General features: G+C 52.4%; 1 protein-coding gene across 2 annotated transcripts; it reads right to left on the bottom strand.

Annotated features, from left to right (window-relative positions):
• Positions 1 to 637: 637 nt before the first annotated feature.
• ISG20 (interferon stimulated exonuclease gene 20) lies at positions 638 to 18,273 on the bottom strand. Of its 2 annotated transcripts, XR_012517830.1 has the most exons (4): positions 18,046 to 18,273; positions 4,311 to 4,511; positions 1,954 to 2,152; positions 767 to 848 (listed from the first exon to the last, which is right to left on the bottom strand). XR_012517830.1 is itself a non-coding variant. In XM_039480100.2 (3 exons), exons 1-3 carry the CDS (start codon positions 18,271 to 18,273, stop codon positions 732 to 734), a joined length of 546 nt encoding a protein of 181 aa, XP_039336034.1. In that variant the 3' UTR covers positions 638 to 731. The 2 variants fall into 2 exon arrangements, 1 of the variants encoding a protein (XP_039336034.1); XM_039480100.2 differs by lacking the exon at positions 1,954 to 2,152 and having other exon boundaries at positions 638 to 848.
• Between the last annotated feature and the right edge of the window lie 479 nt (positions 18,274 to 18,752).

Raw genomic sequence — 18,752 nt, 5'->3', positions numbered from 1 at the left:
TGCTTAAGCTAGGACAGGCATGGTGCTGGGGACTTTGCACACAACATCTCACAAATACCCTAGAGTTGTTAGAATTCTCAGTTTATAGATGGAGAAACTGAGAAGGTCAGTAACTCACCTTAGGTCACACAGCTACTAAATGACAGAGACAGGATTTCAGCTAGCTTCTCTCTGACTCCACAGTTCACTACCTTTGCTTCCTCATTTTACAAATAGGAGGCATGACTTGCTCAAGGTCACCAGGGTAGCACCCTTGACATTTCCTGTACCTTTGCTTCAAAGCCACAGCCCACTAATGCTGTGGCACCAACCTCAAGATGAGCTGAATGCCACTCCAGGAAATCATGCCACCACTCTGGGCACAAATGCACCAGGGATAGGGTTGGGGTGCAGCAGCAAAGTGTGGGATTCATAATTAAGCCACGTGCTACTTAGATTCCCAAGCCACTTTTTGGACGCACGGGATTCAAGGTATTAAGCAAATTGACACTTGCCCACCTCCCCCTCATAAGACTTCATTCTCCCAATATCACACAGACTGACACAGACTGTGTCCCGTCCACGGTTAACCCAGCTCAGAGAGAAAGAAAGAACAAGAAGAGGACCCAGGGATGGCGTAGAGAAAACACAGAGCCGCTTTACTATTAAAAATGTATTTTCCAAAAGCAAGGTAGTTGATGTCCCAAAAAGCCGAAAGCCTCTAGTCCTTGGGGAACGGGCTGCACGGAGCTTCAGTCTGACACAGCCAGGCGGGACAGCCCTCGGCGGGTTCGGATTCTCTGGGAGATTTGGTAGAGCTCCATCGTTGCCTTCGCATCTTCCACTGAGCTGTGTCCATGCAGGCTGTTCTGCAGACACAAGTACAGAGTGGGGACTTGGGATGAGGCTGAATTCAGAGGCCCCGTGTCGGGGCTTTCCCTGCTCACATCCCGATTTCCAGAGTCCCCACGTGGGTCAGTGGGTGAGTCTCTCCAGGCCTCTGACACTCTGGAACTGGGAGACTCACTGCAGCTCTGGGGCCAGGGGCACAAAATCCAGCCGCCTGGGAACCAGGCTGTGCCTTCAAGTTGCCGGCAGTCCCGCAAGGGAAGTAGAGGCTGCTGACTTGCTGTCAGATACACACAGTGGCTCCAGCAACTCTAACAGGGAGCTTCAGAACACCGAGGAGGGAGTGAGGAACTCCAGCTAGGGACGCGGGGAAGGGCTGCTCAGAGGGAACACAGGACGTCAGTGTCGAGAGGAAAGGCTGCAAGCGTTTAGAGGTGGGGAGAGCATGTGCAGATAAAATAAGAGAGCTGCAAGGGCGGGGGCGGGGGTGTGTGAAAGACAGTGTGGGGAGGGGTAGTGGGCCTGGATTTATCACTGAAGGCTTTGAATGCCAACATCGGGAGCCTAGACCTTATGGAGATGGTGCTGTGGGAGTCAGGGAGCCCTCAGTCCATTCAAAGGAGACGCGATGACCATTTACCACCTCTTCTGTGCGCTAGGCTGCAGTTAAACCTCTGAGTTGGATACACTTATTCCCCCATTTCACTGACAGTCAAACTGAGGCTCACACACGAGCCAGCCAGTTGTGGAGCTAAGATGTGTATCCCATAGAGGCAAGTATGTGGGGCAAGTCCTCACTCCAGTCACCTGTCTTCTCCCTTCATGCCCCCTGCTCAGGCCTGGTATCCTGGCCACTACCCAGCACGGGAGCCATTGGGCTGTTGAACCTGGCTGCATCTTCTTGGTATCCCTCTGTCGAGAGAGGCCTTCCTGTTCTCACAGCGGCTCCTTTTCCGGGCACTGCAGACAGGGCGTTGGGGACACCTGGTACGGTGGCCACTCAAAAAGGCTTTTTCTCGTTGCCTTTACTACACTGTATTATTTTTTAATGTTTCATTTTTTGGCTTGGACACCCTTATCGCAAGCAGGTAGCATGGTGGTGTCGTCCATACTGCCTCTGCATACCTGCCTCTGTCACCATCCTTGCTTGACAGACGAGGAGACTGAGGCACGGGGAGGTTACGTGCTCTACCACTCTGCTCTTCGGAGAAGGAAGCCAAGCACAGACGCAGAATGCAGCATCAGCATCCTTCATCACCAAGCGGGGAGGTAAAGAGCCCCAGATGTGGAATCAGACCAACCCAGGTTCAGGTTCCCAGCTCCCCTGTGGGCATAAGTGACCATGAGCAAGCCACTTTTCCTCTCTGGGCCTCTGTTTCCTCTTCTGTAAAATGGGCCTGATGATACCTGCCTTAGAGGTTGGAATGAGAGCATGCCAACTGCCGGGCACCCTCCACAGGGCTTGACAGATGGCAGCGTCCTTCCTTTCTGTGCAGCCCCATCCACCATGCATGCAGCTCCGCCCGGAGCCCCAGGCCTGCCGTTTCACTCCCTCAGGGGGCAGTAACGTCCCTGCCCAACTGTGACCACTCTACCGTGTTAGCTCCTTGCGTCCTGTGGGTCAGCTGCGGTCACGGTGATCAGTAGCACCACTGCCCATATGAGGGGGGCTAGAGGGCTGGTTTCTAGGAGCATCAGTGCAAGCAAGAGCTGCCTAGCAGGGTTCTGAGCTTCTGGAACAACCAGGCTTAATGAGCCCAGGGACAGAGGCTGGGAGGGGCCCCTGGGCATGGGAGCCACAGAGTGACAAGGGCTCCAGGAAAAGCCCTGCCTGGGCCTTATGTGCCTTATGTGCCCCGAGGCTAACAGAGAGGGCCAGACCCAGGCCTGTTCCCTGCTCGGGACAGGGTTCCCACAGTTCCTGCCAGCAGGTAAGGGCGGGCTCCCTGCTCCCCAGCCCCTCCCCCAGCCTCTCAGGCTTTGGCTCACCCAGACCCCACTCCATATGCCCTCCTCTGCCCTCCTTGACTAAGACCTTCCAGGCTCTGTTCAGACCTGGTCTCCAGCCCTGCCAGCTCCATCCTTCATCCTGCTCCCAGAGCACTGCCCTTCCCTCCGTCAGACATTCTACCATGTATGCCGATGACCTGGTTAAGGGCCATCTCCCAACCAACCAAGAGCTCAAGGACAGGGACAGGTCTTGCTTACCCTACACCCCCAGGATTTGGCGCAGCTTGGCAGCAAGCAGGTGTTTCAGAAAGAGCTGTTGACCTGGAGCAGGCGTCCCCAAACTACGGCCCACGGGCCGCATGCGGCCCCCTGAGGCCATTTATCCGGCCCGCCAACGCACTTCAGGAAGGGGCACCTCTTTCATTGGTGGTCAGTGAGAGGAGCACAGTATGTGGCGGCCCTCCAACGGTCTGAGGGACAGTGAACTGGCCCCCTGTGTAAAAAGTTTGAGGACGCCTGACCTGGAGGGTTCCTGTGTGCAGCCCTGGCTCTTAGTGTCTGGCCCCTCTCCCTCTGCCCTTCCTACAGGGTCAACTCCCAACCCCCGCATCCGCATGCCTTTTCCTGCCTGCTTTGCCTGCCAGCCAGAAGTGCTGCGGAATCAGTGCCCAGGAGCAGCAGCAGCTGTGGCTGATGGTGCACAAATATCCCAGCTCCCTGGGTCCTGCTGTGGGACGCATCTGAGGTGAGGTGCGTGTTTTACACCATTGCTCAGAGTTATATAGTGGAATCAAGCTTCACTCCCCACAGGATAACTGGCTTGATTTCAACAACAAAAGCAAACCTTTGTTGGGTGTTTTCCCTTCCCTGCCCTCATCCTTACTGTACATGTACAGTACCTGCCAGGGACCAGGCACAGCAGGACCTGCCAGCAATGCCTCGGGCAGGCTGCCCGGAGGAGGCAGGGGAGGGGGAAGGGGAAGAGGAGGCGGAGGGAGGGGAGGAGGAGGAGGGCAAGGAGGAATGGGGAGGAGGGCGAGGAGGAGGGGAAGGAGGAGGGGCAGAAAATGGAGGTGGACAATGAGGAGGGGGAGGAAATGGAGGAGGATAAGGAGGAGAGGGAGGAGGGCGAGGGGGAAGAGGGTGAGGAAGAAAGGGGAGAAGGGTGCCGGGCACGGTGGCTCAAGCCTGTAATCCCAGCACTTTGGGAGGCTAAGGCGGGTGGATCACGAGGCCAAGAGATCGAGACCATCCTGGTCAACATGGTGAAACCCCGTCTCTACTAAAAATACAAAAAATTAGCTGGGCATGGTGGCGCGTGCCTGTAATCCCAGCTACTCGGGAGGCTGAGGCAGGAGAATTGTCTGAACCCAGGAGGTGGAGGTTGCGGTGAGCCGAGATCGCGCCATTGCACTCCAGCCTAGGTAGCAAGAGTGAAACTCTGCCTCAAAAAAAAAAAAAAAAAAAAAAAAGAGAAAGGGGAGAAGAGTGAGGGGAAGGAGTGGGAGGGGGAAGGGCGAGGAAGTGCTCACCTGGATGCTCTTGTGCAGGAGGCGCTCGCTCAGCACCCGCAGGGAGACGCGCCTACAGTGGTCCAGCTTGGCCTCACGCCACAGCACCATGTCGGTGGACGTGTCATAGATGGCGTAGCCACTCATGTCCTCTTTCAGCGCCTTGAAGTCGTGCTTCAGGTCATGACCCACCACCAGCTTGCCTTTCAGGAGCTGCAGGATCTGGCCAGGAAGACAAGTGCCCACCCCTACATGACCCAGCATCTTCGAGGTAGGTCTGGGGCTGGCTGTGTGACCTTGGGCAAATTATCGTCTCTCCCTGGGCTTCAAATATATCATCTCTGAAAAGAGGAGACTGGACTAGGTCCCTCCTCACACTCGATAGCTTCAGTCTGTGCCAAAAGCCCGTCTGGACTTTTCCAGGAGCTGAACTGTATAGGAGCAGTGCTTAGTACGTCCTGAGTATTTCCCGGGTGCCAAGCGTGCGTCAAAATACGTCATGTAGATTATGTTGTTTAATCTTCCCAACAATTCTACTGTGGTGGGCGGAATAATGACCTCCCAAAGATGTCCACGCCCTGGTCCCCAGGATGTGTGAATACATTACCTGGCAAAGAGGAATTACAGTTTCGGGCAGAATTTAGGTTGCTAATCAGCTAACCTTCAAATGGGAGATTGCTTGGCCTACCCAGGTGGGCACAATATCATCTCAAGGGTCCTTACATGTGGAGGTCAGAGGGAATCCACGTGAGGCAAACAGGCTGTGGCTGGCTTTGAAGATGGAGGGAGGGGCCGTGAGTCAAGGTATTCAGGCAGCCTCTAGAAGCCAAAGAGGGCAAGGAAATGGATTCTTCCCCAGAGCATCCAGAAGGGACCTAGCCCCACTGACACCTTGATTTGAGCCCAGAGAGACACACGCTGAACTTCGAAACTACAGAACTGTAGGAGGATGTATCTGTGTGGCTATGAACCACCACGTTGATGGTTGATGGTTTCCTAAGGCAGCCACAGAAAACCAACAGCGAGGAGGGAGTGCTGCATTGGACTGTTTTACAAAGGAAAAATTTGACATGCAGAGAAGTAACATGCCTAAGCTTACACTGATGATTTTAAAACAAGTTTGCGGCTGGGCGCGGTGGCTCACGCCTGTAATCCCAGCACTTTGGGAGGCCGAGGCGGGTGGATCACGAGGTCAAGAGATCGAGACCATCCTGGTCAACATGGTGAAACCCCGTCTCTACTAAGAATACAAAAATTAGCTGGGCATGGTGGCGCACACCTGTAGTCCCAGCTACTAGGGAGGCGGAGGCAGGAGAATTGCTTGAACCCAGGAGGCGGAGGTTGCGGTGAGCCGAGATCGCACCATTGCACTCCAGCCTGGGTAACAAGAGCGAAACTCCGTCTCAAAAAAAAAAAAAAAAAAAAAAAAGTTTGCAAATTCCTTGAAACTCTTCTTAAAAAAGATGGAATCAAACTCCCTACCCCTTGCATCTGGGCTGGGCTATATGACTTCTGTGACTTCTCTCCAGGACCAGAGTTCTATAAGAAGTCCAGCTACCAGCCAGGCATGGTAGCTCACGTCTGTAACCCCCAGCACTTTGGGAGGCTGAGGCAGGTGGATCACCTGAGGCCAGGAGTTCAAGAACAGCCTGGACAACATGATGAGACCCTGTCTCTACTAAAAATGCAGAAATTACCTGGGCATGGTGGCTAGTCCCAGCTACTTGGGAGGCTGAGGCAGGAGATTTGCTTGAACATGGGAGGGAGATTGCAGTGACCTGAGATCATGCCACTATACTCCAGCCTGGGCGACAGAGCGAGACTCTGTCTCAAAAAAAATAAATAAATAAAAGGCTGACCACCCCAAAGCCGCCATGCTGGAGAGACCATGGGGAGGAGCCAGCGAGACAGTGACGTGGCCACAGCAGGCCAGCACCAGCCACCACACAGGTGGGCAAGCAAACCTTCCAATGGGTCCAGCCCCCAGCCTTCAAGGTGCCTTAACTGACAGCCTGTCTCCACTGCAGAGCATCTGCCCAAACTGCAGGTGGCTGAGCGAAACACATATTAACATTGTTTGAATCAGTACGTTTTAGTGTGATTTGCTAAGCACCATTTGATAACTGGGACAGTCACACAGCTAGCTAGTGGCAGCCAGGCCTTGAAGCCAGTGGGCTGAATCCAGAGCCTGCCTGCCACTGCCACACCGGGCTAGAAGCATGAATGACCACTCCAGGCTTCCACCTGCCCGGGGGCTCAGCTGCAAGGGCCCCAGCCCCACGTCCCTTGCCTCGCCTCCCACATGGACAGTCTGCTCTGCTCTGGTCACGCAGGCCAGTCAGCTTGCTTTAACTCAGCTGCCGTTGGAGAGAATGGGAAGGGGACCTGAAAATAGAACAGATGCGAGCTTTATTAGGGAAAGGGGTGGCTCATGGCTAGTTCAGGCCCCCTTTGGACAGCTCCATGACAGCCTTCATCTCCTCTGCATGTAGCCCTCGACCCTAGCCTGTGCCCCAGGAAAGAGCCTTCTGGTGGCTAACACCTTCCCGGTGGCCTGTTTCTCCTTCTAGATGGCCAGTGGCCTCCTGGGACATCATGTGGTCCCTTTTACATGTTCTGCCCTGGCAACGACAGGAGAATGAGGCTCAGAGAGAAGATGGACAGAGCCCATGCTCTGCTTAGAGGACTAGGGAGAGTGTGCTGGAGAATGAAGGCATGCCGCCCTGACCCACAGCAGCGCTTCTCAAGCCTGAGTGTGCTAGGGTCACCTGGGAAATGGCGACAAAACTGAGGCTTTAATATACCCAGAGGATTATAAATCGTTCTGTTATAAAGACACATGCACACATATGTTCACTGCAGCACTGTTTACAATAGCAAAGACCTGGAACCAACCCAAACGCCCATCAATGGTAGACTAGACAAAGAAAATGTGGCACAGATACACCATGGAATACTATGCAGCCATAAAAAAGGATGTTCTTGTCCTTTGTAGGGACATGGATGAATCTGGAAACCATCATTCTCAGCAAACTGACACCAGAACAGAAAACCAAACACTGCATATTCTCGCTCATAGGTAGGTGTTGAACAATGAGAACACATGAACACAGGAAGGGGAGCATTACACACTGGGGCCCGTTGTCGGGGGCTACGGGAGAGACAGCTGGGGGTGGGGAGGTTCGGGAGGGATAACATGGGGAAAAATGCCAGATATAAGTGACGGGGGATGGAAGCAGCAAACCACCTTGCCATGTGTGTACCTATGCAACAATCCTGCATGATCTGCACATGCACCCCAGAACCTGAAGTACAATTTTTTAAAAATCGAGGCTTTAAAAGATGACAACAGGCACACGACCTCAGAGCAGCAGCTCAAGGGAAACAGTGCGGAGGAAACCGCCCAGCACCTGGCAGTGGGCAGAAATGGCACAGGGCGTGCAGATGTGGGTGTGTGGGTGGCCTTGGGTCACGTGCTTTTTCTCGCTAACGTCCTTTGTGCTCCAGAACAATGTGGCCTGTTTTCCCCATCTAGGGGCTTGGCTCAGGCCCAGTTCACACAAAGCCCTGAAGGAACTCATCCACCATCCCAGCAGTAGCCTCAGCCAGGCCCAGACACAGAAGGAACGAGTCATCATGATGTAGATTCCCGGGAAACTCATCATTTCCTGAGCCTGAGAGTCCAGGGAGGGGAAGGGGGGTCTACATGAGGCACTGTGGGACTTGCCATGAGACAAACCGAGGAAGAGGGGGAGGACAGGCCGAGGAAGGAAGAGGAAGAAGGGAAAGAACAAAACCATCCATTTAGCAGAGAGACACCAACTCTTTGGGACAAAGATTCCGGAACTGGCAGAAAGAGACTGCTGGAACTTGCTGTGTGCCCTCAGGGATGTCAAAGACCCTCTGAGCTTCAGTTTTCCCATTTGTCAGGTGAGAGCCAAGACTGGTGAGGCTTGAGTGGCCCAATAGCAGCCAGGGCTCCATGGACTTTCTGAGGCAGGTCTGAAAAGGGAAGGAGTCGGTCACCTGCTGGAGCCCAGGAGTCGGGAAAGGGCACTGACAAGCCGGCCTCGGGGCTGCGTGACCTGCTGGCCACAGGGTCTGCCCTGAGTCAGTGTCATGAGGCACGTGTGTCAGACTTTGCCACTTCCCAACACAGGGGAAGGAGTCTCTCAAATTCCTGGAAAGAAAGGGGGTGGGGCTGGGGGATGGGCATTTATTGATCTCTTAGCAGCCTGGTGCTATGCCAGGCACTTTCCTTACCTCATCATGAAGCTCCTCAATGAAAGTATTCTTAATTCCATTTTACAGAGAGGGGAGCTCAGGATCAGAGAGGTTAAGGGGCTTGCCCAGGTCACACAGCTGGTTAGCTGAAAGCTGCAGTGCAGTATCTGGATCCACATGACCCTGTCATTGTTACTGTAGTTGTGACTGTTAGCACCTACTGAGGACCAAGGGACCAGGCGTGACCAGGCACACACTGGCACTCAGTAACAGCCCTATACGGCACTGACTATCATACCATCTGACCCGCCAGCAAAGCAGGGTGCAGGGCGGTGTGCACAGGTCACAAGCATGGGAGTGCCAGGCCAGGTGTGGCTGTCTGCCTGCATATACCTTCCACTGTGTTTCCGCCCCTCTCCAAGTATTCCACAGATGTGCCCAATCCAAAAATCCAGGAGGGCCAGACCCTATACAGACCCATTAAATTGAAATCTCCAGGGAGGGTGTCAGCAACTATTTCAGGGGATTCCTCCTGTCTAAGAAGTCTGCACATCTCTGCACTGAATCCCGCTGAGCAGTTCAGAGCCTGCTGCCTCCATCATGCATTCATTCATCCATCGTTCATTTGTTCATGTACCCATTCATTCATTCTTGGCTGCCGGGAGAGGAGGCATGAGTAAGGGGCCCTGAACAATGCTGTTCTTGCAGAGAACCAGGTCCCTTACTCTCACCTTCTGGAGTGACTCCAGCTCTCCCGCCCCCCTGCTTTGCTCTTGTCCCCTGCCAAGCTCCTGTGGTGTCCCTGCCTGCGGCTAGCACCTGGTTCCCACAGGGCCGCTTACCCTGGGGCAAATCTGTATAGTGAAGCCTTCCTCCTTCATCTGGCCGAGCCCCAGAGAGATCTGCCAGGTGGCAGGGCCCCAACAGGACACTCCCACCTGTGCAAGGGCTACCGGGCTGGCTACAGCTGAAATCTCTCCCTGTTCACAAGCTACCATGACTTCCTTTCTGTCTGCATCTGTGTCCGCAACCACGGTGCTTTCCGGGGTAGATGCCCCTCATTGTACCGCGTTGACGTTAAAAGAACATTAACTCACAAAAGTGATTTACAAGTTACTAAAAATCACCATTAGATTTTTTAAAAGGAAGAAGAAAAACGAACTCACCAGATGGGACCCCTGAGTTTGAGCACTGATCTGTGTCGTAGCTTCCTGTGTGTTCTTGGGCAAATCACTGCCCCTCTCTGGATGCCAGTCTCCAGTGCATGGATTCCCTCCTGTGCTGAGAGTCTGATTTGTGGAGCTCTCTATAGACCATGGTTTCTTAGCCTTAGCACTGCTGCCATGTGGGGCCAGACACTTATTTGTTCTGTGTATGTGGCAGGGGCGGGAGCTGCCCTGGGCATCGTGAGATGTTTGGCAGCTCCCTGGTCTCCACCCACTAGATGCTAGCCACTGTGACAACCAGAAATGTCTCCCGACATTGCTAAATATCCCCTCTAGCTAATGGTCAGACACAGAGAGGTCGGAAGATCATAAGCACTTACATTATAGAAGTAATGGCACCACATTGCAATCAATGAAAAAGGATGGAGTGGGGGGCCCCACTCACATCAGTGGCCTGAAGTGCTAGCGCTCCTGGGCAGACTTGGGACTCCCCAGAGCCTCCTGGCCACCATGGGCTAGTTTATTGCTGGCTGCTGGCTGGGCACACTCATTACTCCGGGGAAGAGACAGAGAGGTGAGAGGCCTTTGGAAAATGCCTGCATAGCCAGCCGCAGTGGCTCACACCTGTAATCCCAACACTATGGGAGGCCAAGGCGGGAGGATTGCTTGAGGCCAGGAGTTCATGACCAGCATGGCCAACATGGTGAAACCCTGCTTAACTAAAAATACAAAAATTAGCTGGGCGTGGTGGCACATGCCTGTAATTCCAGCTACTTGGGAGGCTGAGGCATGAGAATTGCTTGAGCCTGGGAGGTGGAGGTTTCAGTGAGCCGAGATTGCGCCACTGCACTCCAGCCTGGGCGACAGAGCAAGAGTCTGTCTGAAAAAGGAAAAAAAAAAAAATCCCGCTAGGCGCGGTGGCTCAAGCCTGTAATCCCAGCACTTTGGGAGGCCGAGGCGGGTGGATCACGAGGTCGAGAGATCGAGACCATCCTGGTCAACATGGTAAAACCCCGTCTCTACTAAAAATACAAAAAATTAGCTGAGCATGGTGGCACGTGCCTGTAATCCCAGCTACTCAGGAGGCTGAGGCAGGAGAACTGCCTGAACCCAGGAGGCGGAGGTTGCAGTGAGCCGAGATCTTGCCATTGCACTCCAGCCTGGGTATCAAGAGCGAAAACTCTGTCTCAAAAAAAAAAAAAAAGAAAGAAAAAAAAAATCCCTACATGAAACCAAGGACTGGCCAACCCTAGACTCACCTGACAGGTGTCACCTGGCCTTATGTGGTCTCATAAAAGGGCTGTTAGGCTACTGCCCTTTGGGGGCCCTCGGTTCATTTGGGGGCCCATGAACCTGATCTCTTTGGGATTAAAACCTATGGATGATGAATGGGATCAGACTGTCTCCAGAGCCTCCGACAACATGACACGCAGTGTCCTCATTCACAGAGACAGATGATGACTATTATGAGCCACGTTTCCACTCATGCCTCTTACATACATTGGACACTTAGCATTTACAGAGCGCACTCACACACACTAAGCATAGGATCTGAACACCACAGCTCCAGCTCTGGAGCCAGAATCGGAGTCTCTGCTCTACCCCTTCCTAGACCGTTTACTCAGTTTCGTACCTCAGCCTCCTCATCTATAAAATGGGAGTGCTGGACTAGTTAACCACTTCCCAGGGTTGTGGTGGGGAGAACAGTGCCTGGGCCACGGGGCTGGATACACCTGTACTGTTTAGTCATCTCTATGTTACAGAGGATCCTACTTAGCGGGGCACAGAGAGGCTGAAAAATAAGGTAGAGGACACAGAACAATCCAGAGGCAAAGCTGGGATTGGATCCACAGGCAGCCCGGTGTAAAGACAGGGCGCTTGCTCCCCACCCTCGCGGCTGTGCCTCACTGCATCTCCACAGCAAAGGCCAACACTAGGGCAGACGCAGTTTTACTCCCTGCAGCCGCCAGAACTCTTGTATTTATGAAAATCCGTTCAACTTCAATCCCATAAACATTCTCAGGTCACCTGTGTGCAAAACACAGGTTGCAGTCTGGGGGCAGATGAAGTGTATAGTAAGAGCTGTGGAAACGAGCAGATGCAGTGGGTGGATGGACAAGCTACAGAGTGCATGAGCAGCAGCAAGGAGGGCCAGGGAACAGGGACCAGTGGGGCAGGGATGGTGGGCAGGAGTGGGGAAGTGCATCCTAAAGGTCTCTTCTAGCCTGGGGCTGCCAGAATGATGGTATTTCTGGGGAGAGGGATGGGGGATAGGAGGGAATAGGATTTGGCTGAAATGCATGGTAGGCAGTGGACGAGAAAGGCAGGCAGATAAGGGTTTGGAGAGTATGACTGCTGGGTGCTCAGCTGGGGGGACCTTAGGGAATAGGGAGCCACAGGAGATATTTGAATGAGGGGAGACAGCCACGATCTGAACCAGGTTTGGGAAGTTCTCTGACAGCAGGGTGGGAGAGAGGGGTAGCACACACATCAGGTACAGCCGGCAGAAAATGAGGGCCAGCATCTAAGACCACAGTTCCCAAGAGAAATTGGAGAGGGGACTGGGTTTCTGCCCTTCTGTCTCCATGGGCGCAATTAGCAAATATCAGCCGTGAACCAGGCACTGCGCTCAGGGCCACAGCCCACATCACCGCGTCCAACCCGCATGAGACCGGGGAGGAGGCACTACGAGTCCTCTTTTATTAGTAGTAAATGAAGCCTTAGAAAGGTTCAAGAACTTTGCTGATAATTGTACAGACCGACAGGTGACAGAGCAGGAACTGGGAAGCTCGATGTGGTTCTAAAGGTCTGCCTGGTCTTCAGACTCCTGACTCATCCTTCAGTGGCTGTCAAGTGCCCAGTCTGAGCTGGGTTCTGTGTCACACGCTTAAAGTGTTGTACCTGGCATAGCCTCTGAGAAACAAAAGGATTTCTGCACGAAATCTGGATGAAGACTGAGGTGTCCAGGCCCCTAGGCCAGTGCTCAAGGGTGCCCAGGGAATTGCGGTTTTCCAGGTCTGGATGTACAGGGACGGGGAGAGGCACTGCTCTACTGCCTCCTTTCCCCTGCTCGGGGCTCCTCTGCCCCTTTCTGTCTCTCTGATGGAGAGGGAAACTGGGGACAAGGAGAAAGGAAAGGGACATACTGCCCACCCTGACTGCTCAGTGGGGATCTGAGGGTGGGGAGCTCCTTGCAGTGTCCCTGGGCCTCCCATCAGCACCTGAACAGACCCCCACTTATTCCACATGTTGCCCTCCCCTTTTTGTGACTCTCCACTGATCTCCTCTGTCCTAACATTTTCTTCACTCCAATTCTCTGTCTGTCAAAGATGACGCAGGCCCTGGTAACCGCTCTCTAGTATCTCCGACTCTTATTATCATCTCTTTTCTCACTCCTGTCCATCCTGCATGGTACTTCCATTCTAGTTTTCTTGAAACTGGTTTTTATCCTCCCATGCCATTGTTCAAGAATCTCCAATGGCTCCCTATGGCCCACTTAATTGCCTACACAGACTCTCCTCCACCCCTTTCAAATGCCACCAGCCTCAGAGTCTTCCCAGAAGCACGCTGAGGTACTGTGCCCATCCCCAGCAGTCCCCCACTATCCTGTTGATAGAGGCTGAGCATCCCAAATTACGAATGCTCCAGAATCTTAAGCTTTTTGAGTGCCAACATGATGCTCAGAAGGAAACATGACGCTCAAAGATTTCAAATTTCAGATTTTCAAATTTGGGATGCTCAACCAATGAGTATGATGCAAATATTCCAAAATTAAAAAAAAAAAAAAACCCTAAATCCAAAATCTGAAACCCTTCTGGTTCCAGGCATTTCAGATAAGGGCTAGTCAACCTGCACTTCTAGAACAGTGTTGTCTAATAGAATATAATGCAAGCCACAAATGTTTTTTTTTTTTTTTTTAAACGGAATCTCCCTCTGTTGCCCAGGCTAGAGCGCAGTGGCATGATCTTGGCTCTCTGTAACTTCTGCTTCCTAGGTTTAAGCTATTCTCCTGCCTCAGCCTCTTGAGTAACTTGGATTACAGGTGCCCACCACCATGCCCAGCTAGTTTTTTGTATTTTTAGTAGAGATAGGGTTTCACCATGTTGGCCAGGCTGGTCTTGAACTCCTGACCTCAAGTGATCCACCTGCCTCGGCCTCACAAAGTGCTGGGATTACAGGTGTGAGCCGCCACACCTAGCCCACAAATGTAATTTTAAATCACCCAACAGCCATATTTTAAAAGGTAAAAAGTAAACAAGTGAAACTAATTTTAATGTTTTATATAACTAACATATCCAAAATACAATCATTTCAATAGGTAATCAGTATAAAAGTTTTGAGGCATTTTATGGCTCTTTTAAATTTTTCAATTAATTGTATTTTTTAACAGAGACAGGGTCTCCCTCTGTCACCCAGGCTGCAGTGCAGTGGCATGATCATAGTTCAGTACGGCCTCGAACTCCTGGGCTCAAGCAATCCTTCGCCTCAGCCTCCTTGAGTAGCTGGGACTACAGATACGCATCACCATGCCTGGCTAATTTTTAATTGTTTTTGTTTTGTAGAGGAGGTCTTACCATCTTGCCAAGGCTGGTCTCAAACTCCAGGGCTTAAGCTATCCTCCTGCATTGGCCTCCCAAAGTGTCGAGATTACAGAATAAACCACTGCACCTGGCCTGTCTCTTTTTAAAATACAAGCCTTCAGCCAGATGCAGTGGCTCACGCCTGTAAACCCAGCACTTTGGGGAGGCTGAGGTGGTTGGATCACTTGAGGTGAGGAGTTCAAGACCAGCCTGGCCAACATGGTGAAACCCTGTCTCTACCAAAAATACAAAAATTAGCCAGGCGTGGTGGCGCACACCTGTAATCCCAGCTACTTGGGAGGCCAACTGAGGAGAATCCCTTAAACCTGGTAGACGGAGGTTGTAGTGAGCTGAGATCGCGCCACCGCACTCCAGCCTAGGGATAGAGCGAGATTCTGTCTAAAAAAAAAAAAAAAAAAAAAAAAAATCCAGTGTGCTCTTTACACTTACAGCACATCTCAGCTCAAAGTAGCCACACTCCAGGTCTGAATTCAGCTTACTAGCAGCATATGGCTGCTGGAGACCCCGGCATGGTTCTAGAGACTGTGAGCCTGAGTTTGGATTCCTGAGTAGCTGTCCCATATTCCAACTGTCTTAACAGTGGAAGTTTATGGTTTGAAGTCTCAGTTTATGGTTTGAAGTCTGTCCCTCTCTTTCTCATTCATGTGTTAAAATCCTAACCCCCAGTAGCTCAGAAGGTGATTTATTTGGAAATAAGGTTGTTGCAGATACAATTAGTTAAGGTAAGATGACATCATAACGGAATAGGGTGGCTCATAATCCAATACAATTGGTGGCCTTTTAAAAAGAGGAAGTTGGAGGCCAGGTGTGCTGTGGCTCACATCTGTAATCCCCGCACTTTGGGAGGCCAAGGTGGGCAGATCACTTCAGCTTAGGAGTTCAGGACCAGCCTGGGCAGCAGGGCGAAACCCCATCTCTACTAAAAATACAAAAATTAGGCCGGGCGCGGTGGCTCAAGCCTGTAATCCCAGCACTTTGGGAGGCCGAGGCGGGTGGATCACGAGGTCAAGAGATCAAGACCATCCTGGTCAACATGGTGAAACCCCGTCTCTCCTAAAAATACAAAAAATTAGCTGGGCATGGTGGCGCTTGCCTGTAGTCCCAGCTACTCAGGAGGCTGAGGCAGGAGAATTGCTTGAACCCAGGAGGCGGAGGTTGCGGTGAGCCGAGATCATGCCATTGCACTCCAGCCTGGGTAACAAGAGCGACACTCTGTCTCAAAAAAAAAAAAAAAAAATACAAAAATTAGCCAGGTATTGTGGTAGATGCCTATAATCCCAGCTACTTGGGAGGCTGAGGTGGGAGAATCACTTGAACACAAGAGGTAGAAGTTGCAGTGAGCTGAGATCATGCCACTGCAGTCCAGCGTGGGCAACAGAGTGACTCTGTATCAAAAAGAAAGAGGAAGCTGGCCAGGTGCGGTGGCTCATGCCTGTAATCCCAGCACTTTGGGAGGCCAAGGTGGGTGGATCGCTTGAGACCAGCTTAGCCAACATGGTGAAACCCCAGCTCTACTAAAAATACAAAAATTAGCTGGGTGTGGTGGGTGGCTTACGCCTGTAGTCCCAGCTGCTCTGGAGGCTGAGGCAGGAGAATCACGTAAGCCTGGGAGGCAGAGGTTGCAGTGAACTCAGATCGTGCCACTGCACTCCAGGCTGGGTGACAGAGCGAGACTCCAACTCAAAAATAATTAAAAATCAAAAGAGGAAGTTTGAACACAAACACATACACACAGAGAGAGAATGCCATGTGAACATGAAGGCAGAGAGCTGAGTGAGGCATCTACAAGTCAAGGTACCCCAAAGCTTGCCAACAACCCCCAGAATCTGAGACAGAGACAGGGAACACATTCCCAGTCACGACCCTCAGAAGGAACTAACCCGGCTGACACCTAGACTTCAGACTGCAGCCGCTAGAACCCAGAGACAGGGCGTTACTGTTGTTTAAGCCACCCCATGTGTGATGCTTTGTTATGGCAGCACTAACAAACTAATAATCAAGCGAGCCCCAGCTCATCTGTCATATGGGGATAATAAGGTAAACAATCATGGCAGGCCTCAGTGGCTCACACCTGGGACTTTGGGAGGCTGAGGTGGGTGGATCACCTGAGGTCAGGAGTTCGAGACCAGCCTGGCCAACATGGTGAAGTCCCTTATCTATCAAAAACAAACAAAAAAATTAGCCGGGCTTGGTGGGTGTGTACCTGTAATACCAGCTACTTGGGAGGCGGAGGCAGGAGAATCACTTGAATCCAGGAGGCAGAGGTTGCAGAGAGCCGAGATGGCGCCACTGCACTCCAGCCTAGGTGACAGAGTGAGACTCGGGTTAAAAATAAATAAATAAAACAACAAAAAAATCATAATAGCTAACTTTTTTTTTTTTTTTTTTCTGTGAACCAACCAGTGATCTTTGGCTGCAGCTCAGAAGAAACAATAGCTAACTTTTTTTTTCTGGCTCTGTTGCCCAGGCTGGAGTGCAGTGGTGCCATCTTGGCTCACTGTAGCCTCAACCTCCTGGGCTCAGGCAATAACAGCCGCTGGAGCATGTGCCACCATTCCCAGCTAATTTTGGTATTTTTTCTTTTTAAAAAGATGGCGTTTCTCCATGTTGCTCAGGCTGGTCTCGAACTCCTGAGCTCAAGCTACCCACCCACCTCCGCCTCCCTATGTGCTGGCATTATAGATGTGAGCCATTGCACCCAGCCAGCAGCTAACTTTTTTTGAGTACTTTATTAGGCACTCTCTCTAGACCCTTTCTCAATCCTCTCAGTAATCCAACAAAGTTGCTACTGCTAGTATCCTTCTTTTACCAGGTACAAAGTGGTTGAGTAACTTGCCCAAGGTAACCTAGCTGCTAAGGAATGGGAGCCAGGATTGAAACTGACCCTCTTAACTCTGCGGTAACAGCTCCTGAGAACCCACCTGGCAGGGCTGTTTGTGAGGAGTGAATGAGTTCAGGAATGGCCAGTGCTTGGGGGAGCGGCCAGTACATAGTGAGCGCTCAGTCAATAGTAGCTATTGTTGTCATTTCATCCCTAGCACCTGGAGCCTGGCACAGACTGAGTGTGTGTTGCTGAGAGGAACCTTGGACTTCCTCAAATGTACCATGGCATCTAGAAATTGACAAACTCGCCTGCCCTTCTGAGATTTCCCAAGGGTGGCTAACCCTGTTGACACCTTTTAAGTTTTGCTTTCCACTCAGTAATTCAAAGAAACCGAAAATAAGACCTGGAAATGACCTCATAATCAGCTAAAGGGCAAGCGTGTAGGAAATCCCTGGACCACAAACTCAGGATTCAAACTGAGCAAACCGCCTGGTCTGGGTCAGAACGCTAGCCTGGGAGCAAGGTCCACCCTCAGCTAACGAGGCTCGGGGCCTTTTCTCCAGGACTGGGAGGGCCAAAGCCTCTTGCTGGGGCCTCAGCCAAGAATCACTTCATTTCCCCACAGGTCTCACTAGTGGCAGCCTGGGGTAGAGGGAAGAATGGAGAATGTAGACCCCAAGTCACTGTGTGGGCGACTGTCAGACCGGACTCAGTTTCCCCATTTTAAGACCGGCAAGTGGGACCAGATCCAGATAGAGCTAAGATCTAAGATCTGAGTCTAAGGTTCTCTGAAGGTTGGAGACACCAGCAGCTTTCTCCCACAGCACTGTGGGAATCTTACAAGTAGGGTCACAGGTCACAGATGGGCACCAGGGGGAAGGAGCCAGGGAAGTGGGAGAGGGGTGGTTTCCGTAGCCCCTGCTGGACTGGCATTCACTCACCTCCAGTCTGGCCACAGCAAATGGTGTGGCCCCCACCATGTGCTGAGGGGTGACCCCGCTGACCCGGGTTCTGTAGTCGGTGATCTCTCCCTCAGGCCGGATGAACTTGTCGTACAGCACAGCACCGTAGACGTTCACGAGGCTGCAACGAGCCAGGCCGCTCTCCCGGAGAGGCCCCAGTCCCACCATCTCGCAGTCCATGGCCACCACCTCACGGCTGCCAGCCATGTTCCTTGGGAACCCTCAGAGATGCTGGAGAAAGGCGTATGGGGGTAGTCTCATTCTTGGGCCAACCAAGCCTCCAGGTGTCCTCAGCCAACCCCAGCTGGCCTTACCTTCCGCCCTGCCCTTTGTTTCCCACACCACCTGGCCACAGTGGAAGCTGGCCTCTTGCCTCCCTCCTCCCCCTGCCTTCCGCTGCCCGTGGGTCTCAGGGCCTCTGGCCTGCCCAGCAGCCTGGGGACCAGGAAGGCCCCTCCCACTGCCTCCCCAGCAGCTGCTCCAGCTCCCTGCTCTCACCTGCCTGCCTCTGGGCCCTCAGCTCACGTCTGCCTCTCTGCTGCCACTGCTCAGCTACTGCAGCCGCTCTCAGCAGTGACTCATCTCTAACTCCGAGCCGGCATCCCGACCCTGTTTCAGTTTCTGGTTTGTTATCAAGTGAAGTCAGGGGCGGGAGGCCGGGCACGTGGGTTGGGCTGCTCCATTTC

The sequence above is a fragment of the Saimiri boliviensis genome, chromosome 5, assembly GCF_048565385.1.
Source record: "Saimiri boliviensis isolate mSaiBol1 chromosome 5, mSaiBol1.pri, whole genome shotgun sequence".
In the NCBI taxonomy this organism is placed as follows: Eukaryota; Metazoa; Chordata; class Mammalia; order Primates; family Cebidae; genus Saimiri; species Saimiri boliviensis.
The sequence above is the reverse complement of the archived record's forward strand: the minus strand, read 5'-3'. Positions and strand labels throughout refer to the sequence as shown.

What these genes read in the sequence shown, in the direction of transcription:
- ISG20 (XM_039480100.2), bottom strand. Translation starts at nt 18,273, where the DNA reads ATGGCTGGCAGCCGTGAGGTGGTGGCCATGGACTGCGAGATGGTGGGA. An exon ending in TTGCTGTGGCCAGACTGGAG is followed by an intron (nt 4,512 to 18,045) that starts GTGAGTGAATGC and finishes CTTCCTGGCCAG; the next exon opens with ATCCTGCAGCTCCTGAAAGG. An exon ending in TCCTGCACAAGAGCATCCAG is followed by an intron (nt 849 to 4,310) that starts GTGAGCACTTCC and finishes TTGTGTCTGCAG; the next exon opens with AACAGCCTGCATGGACACAG.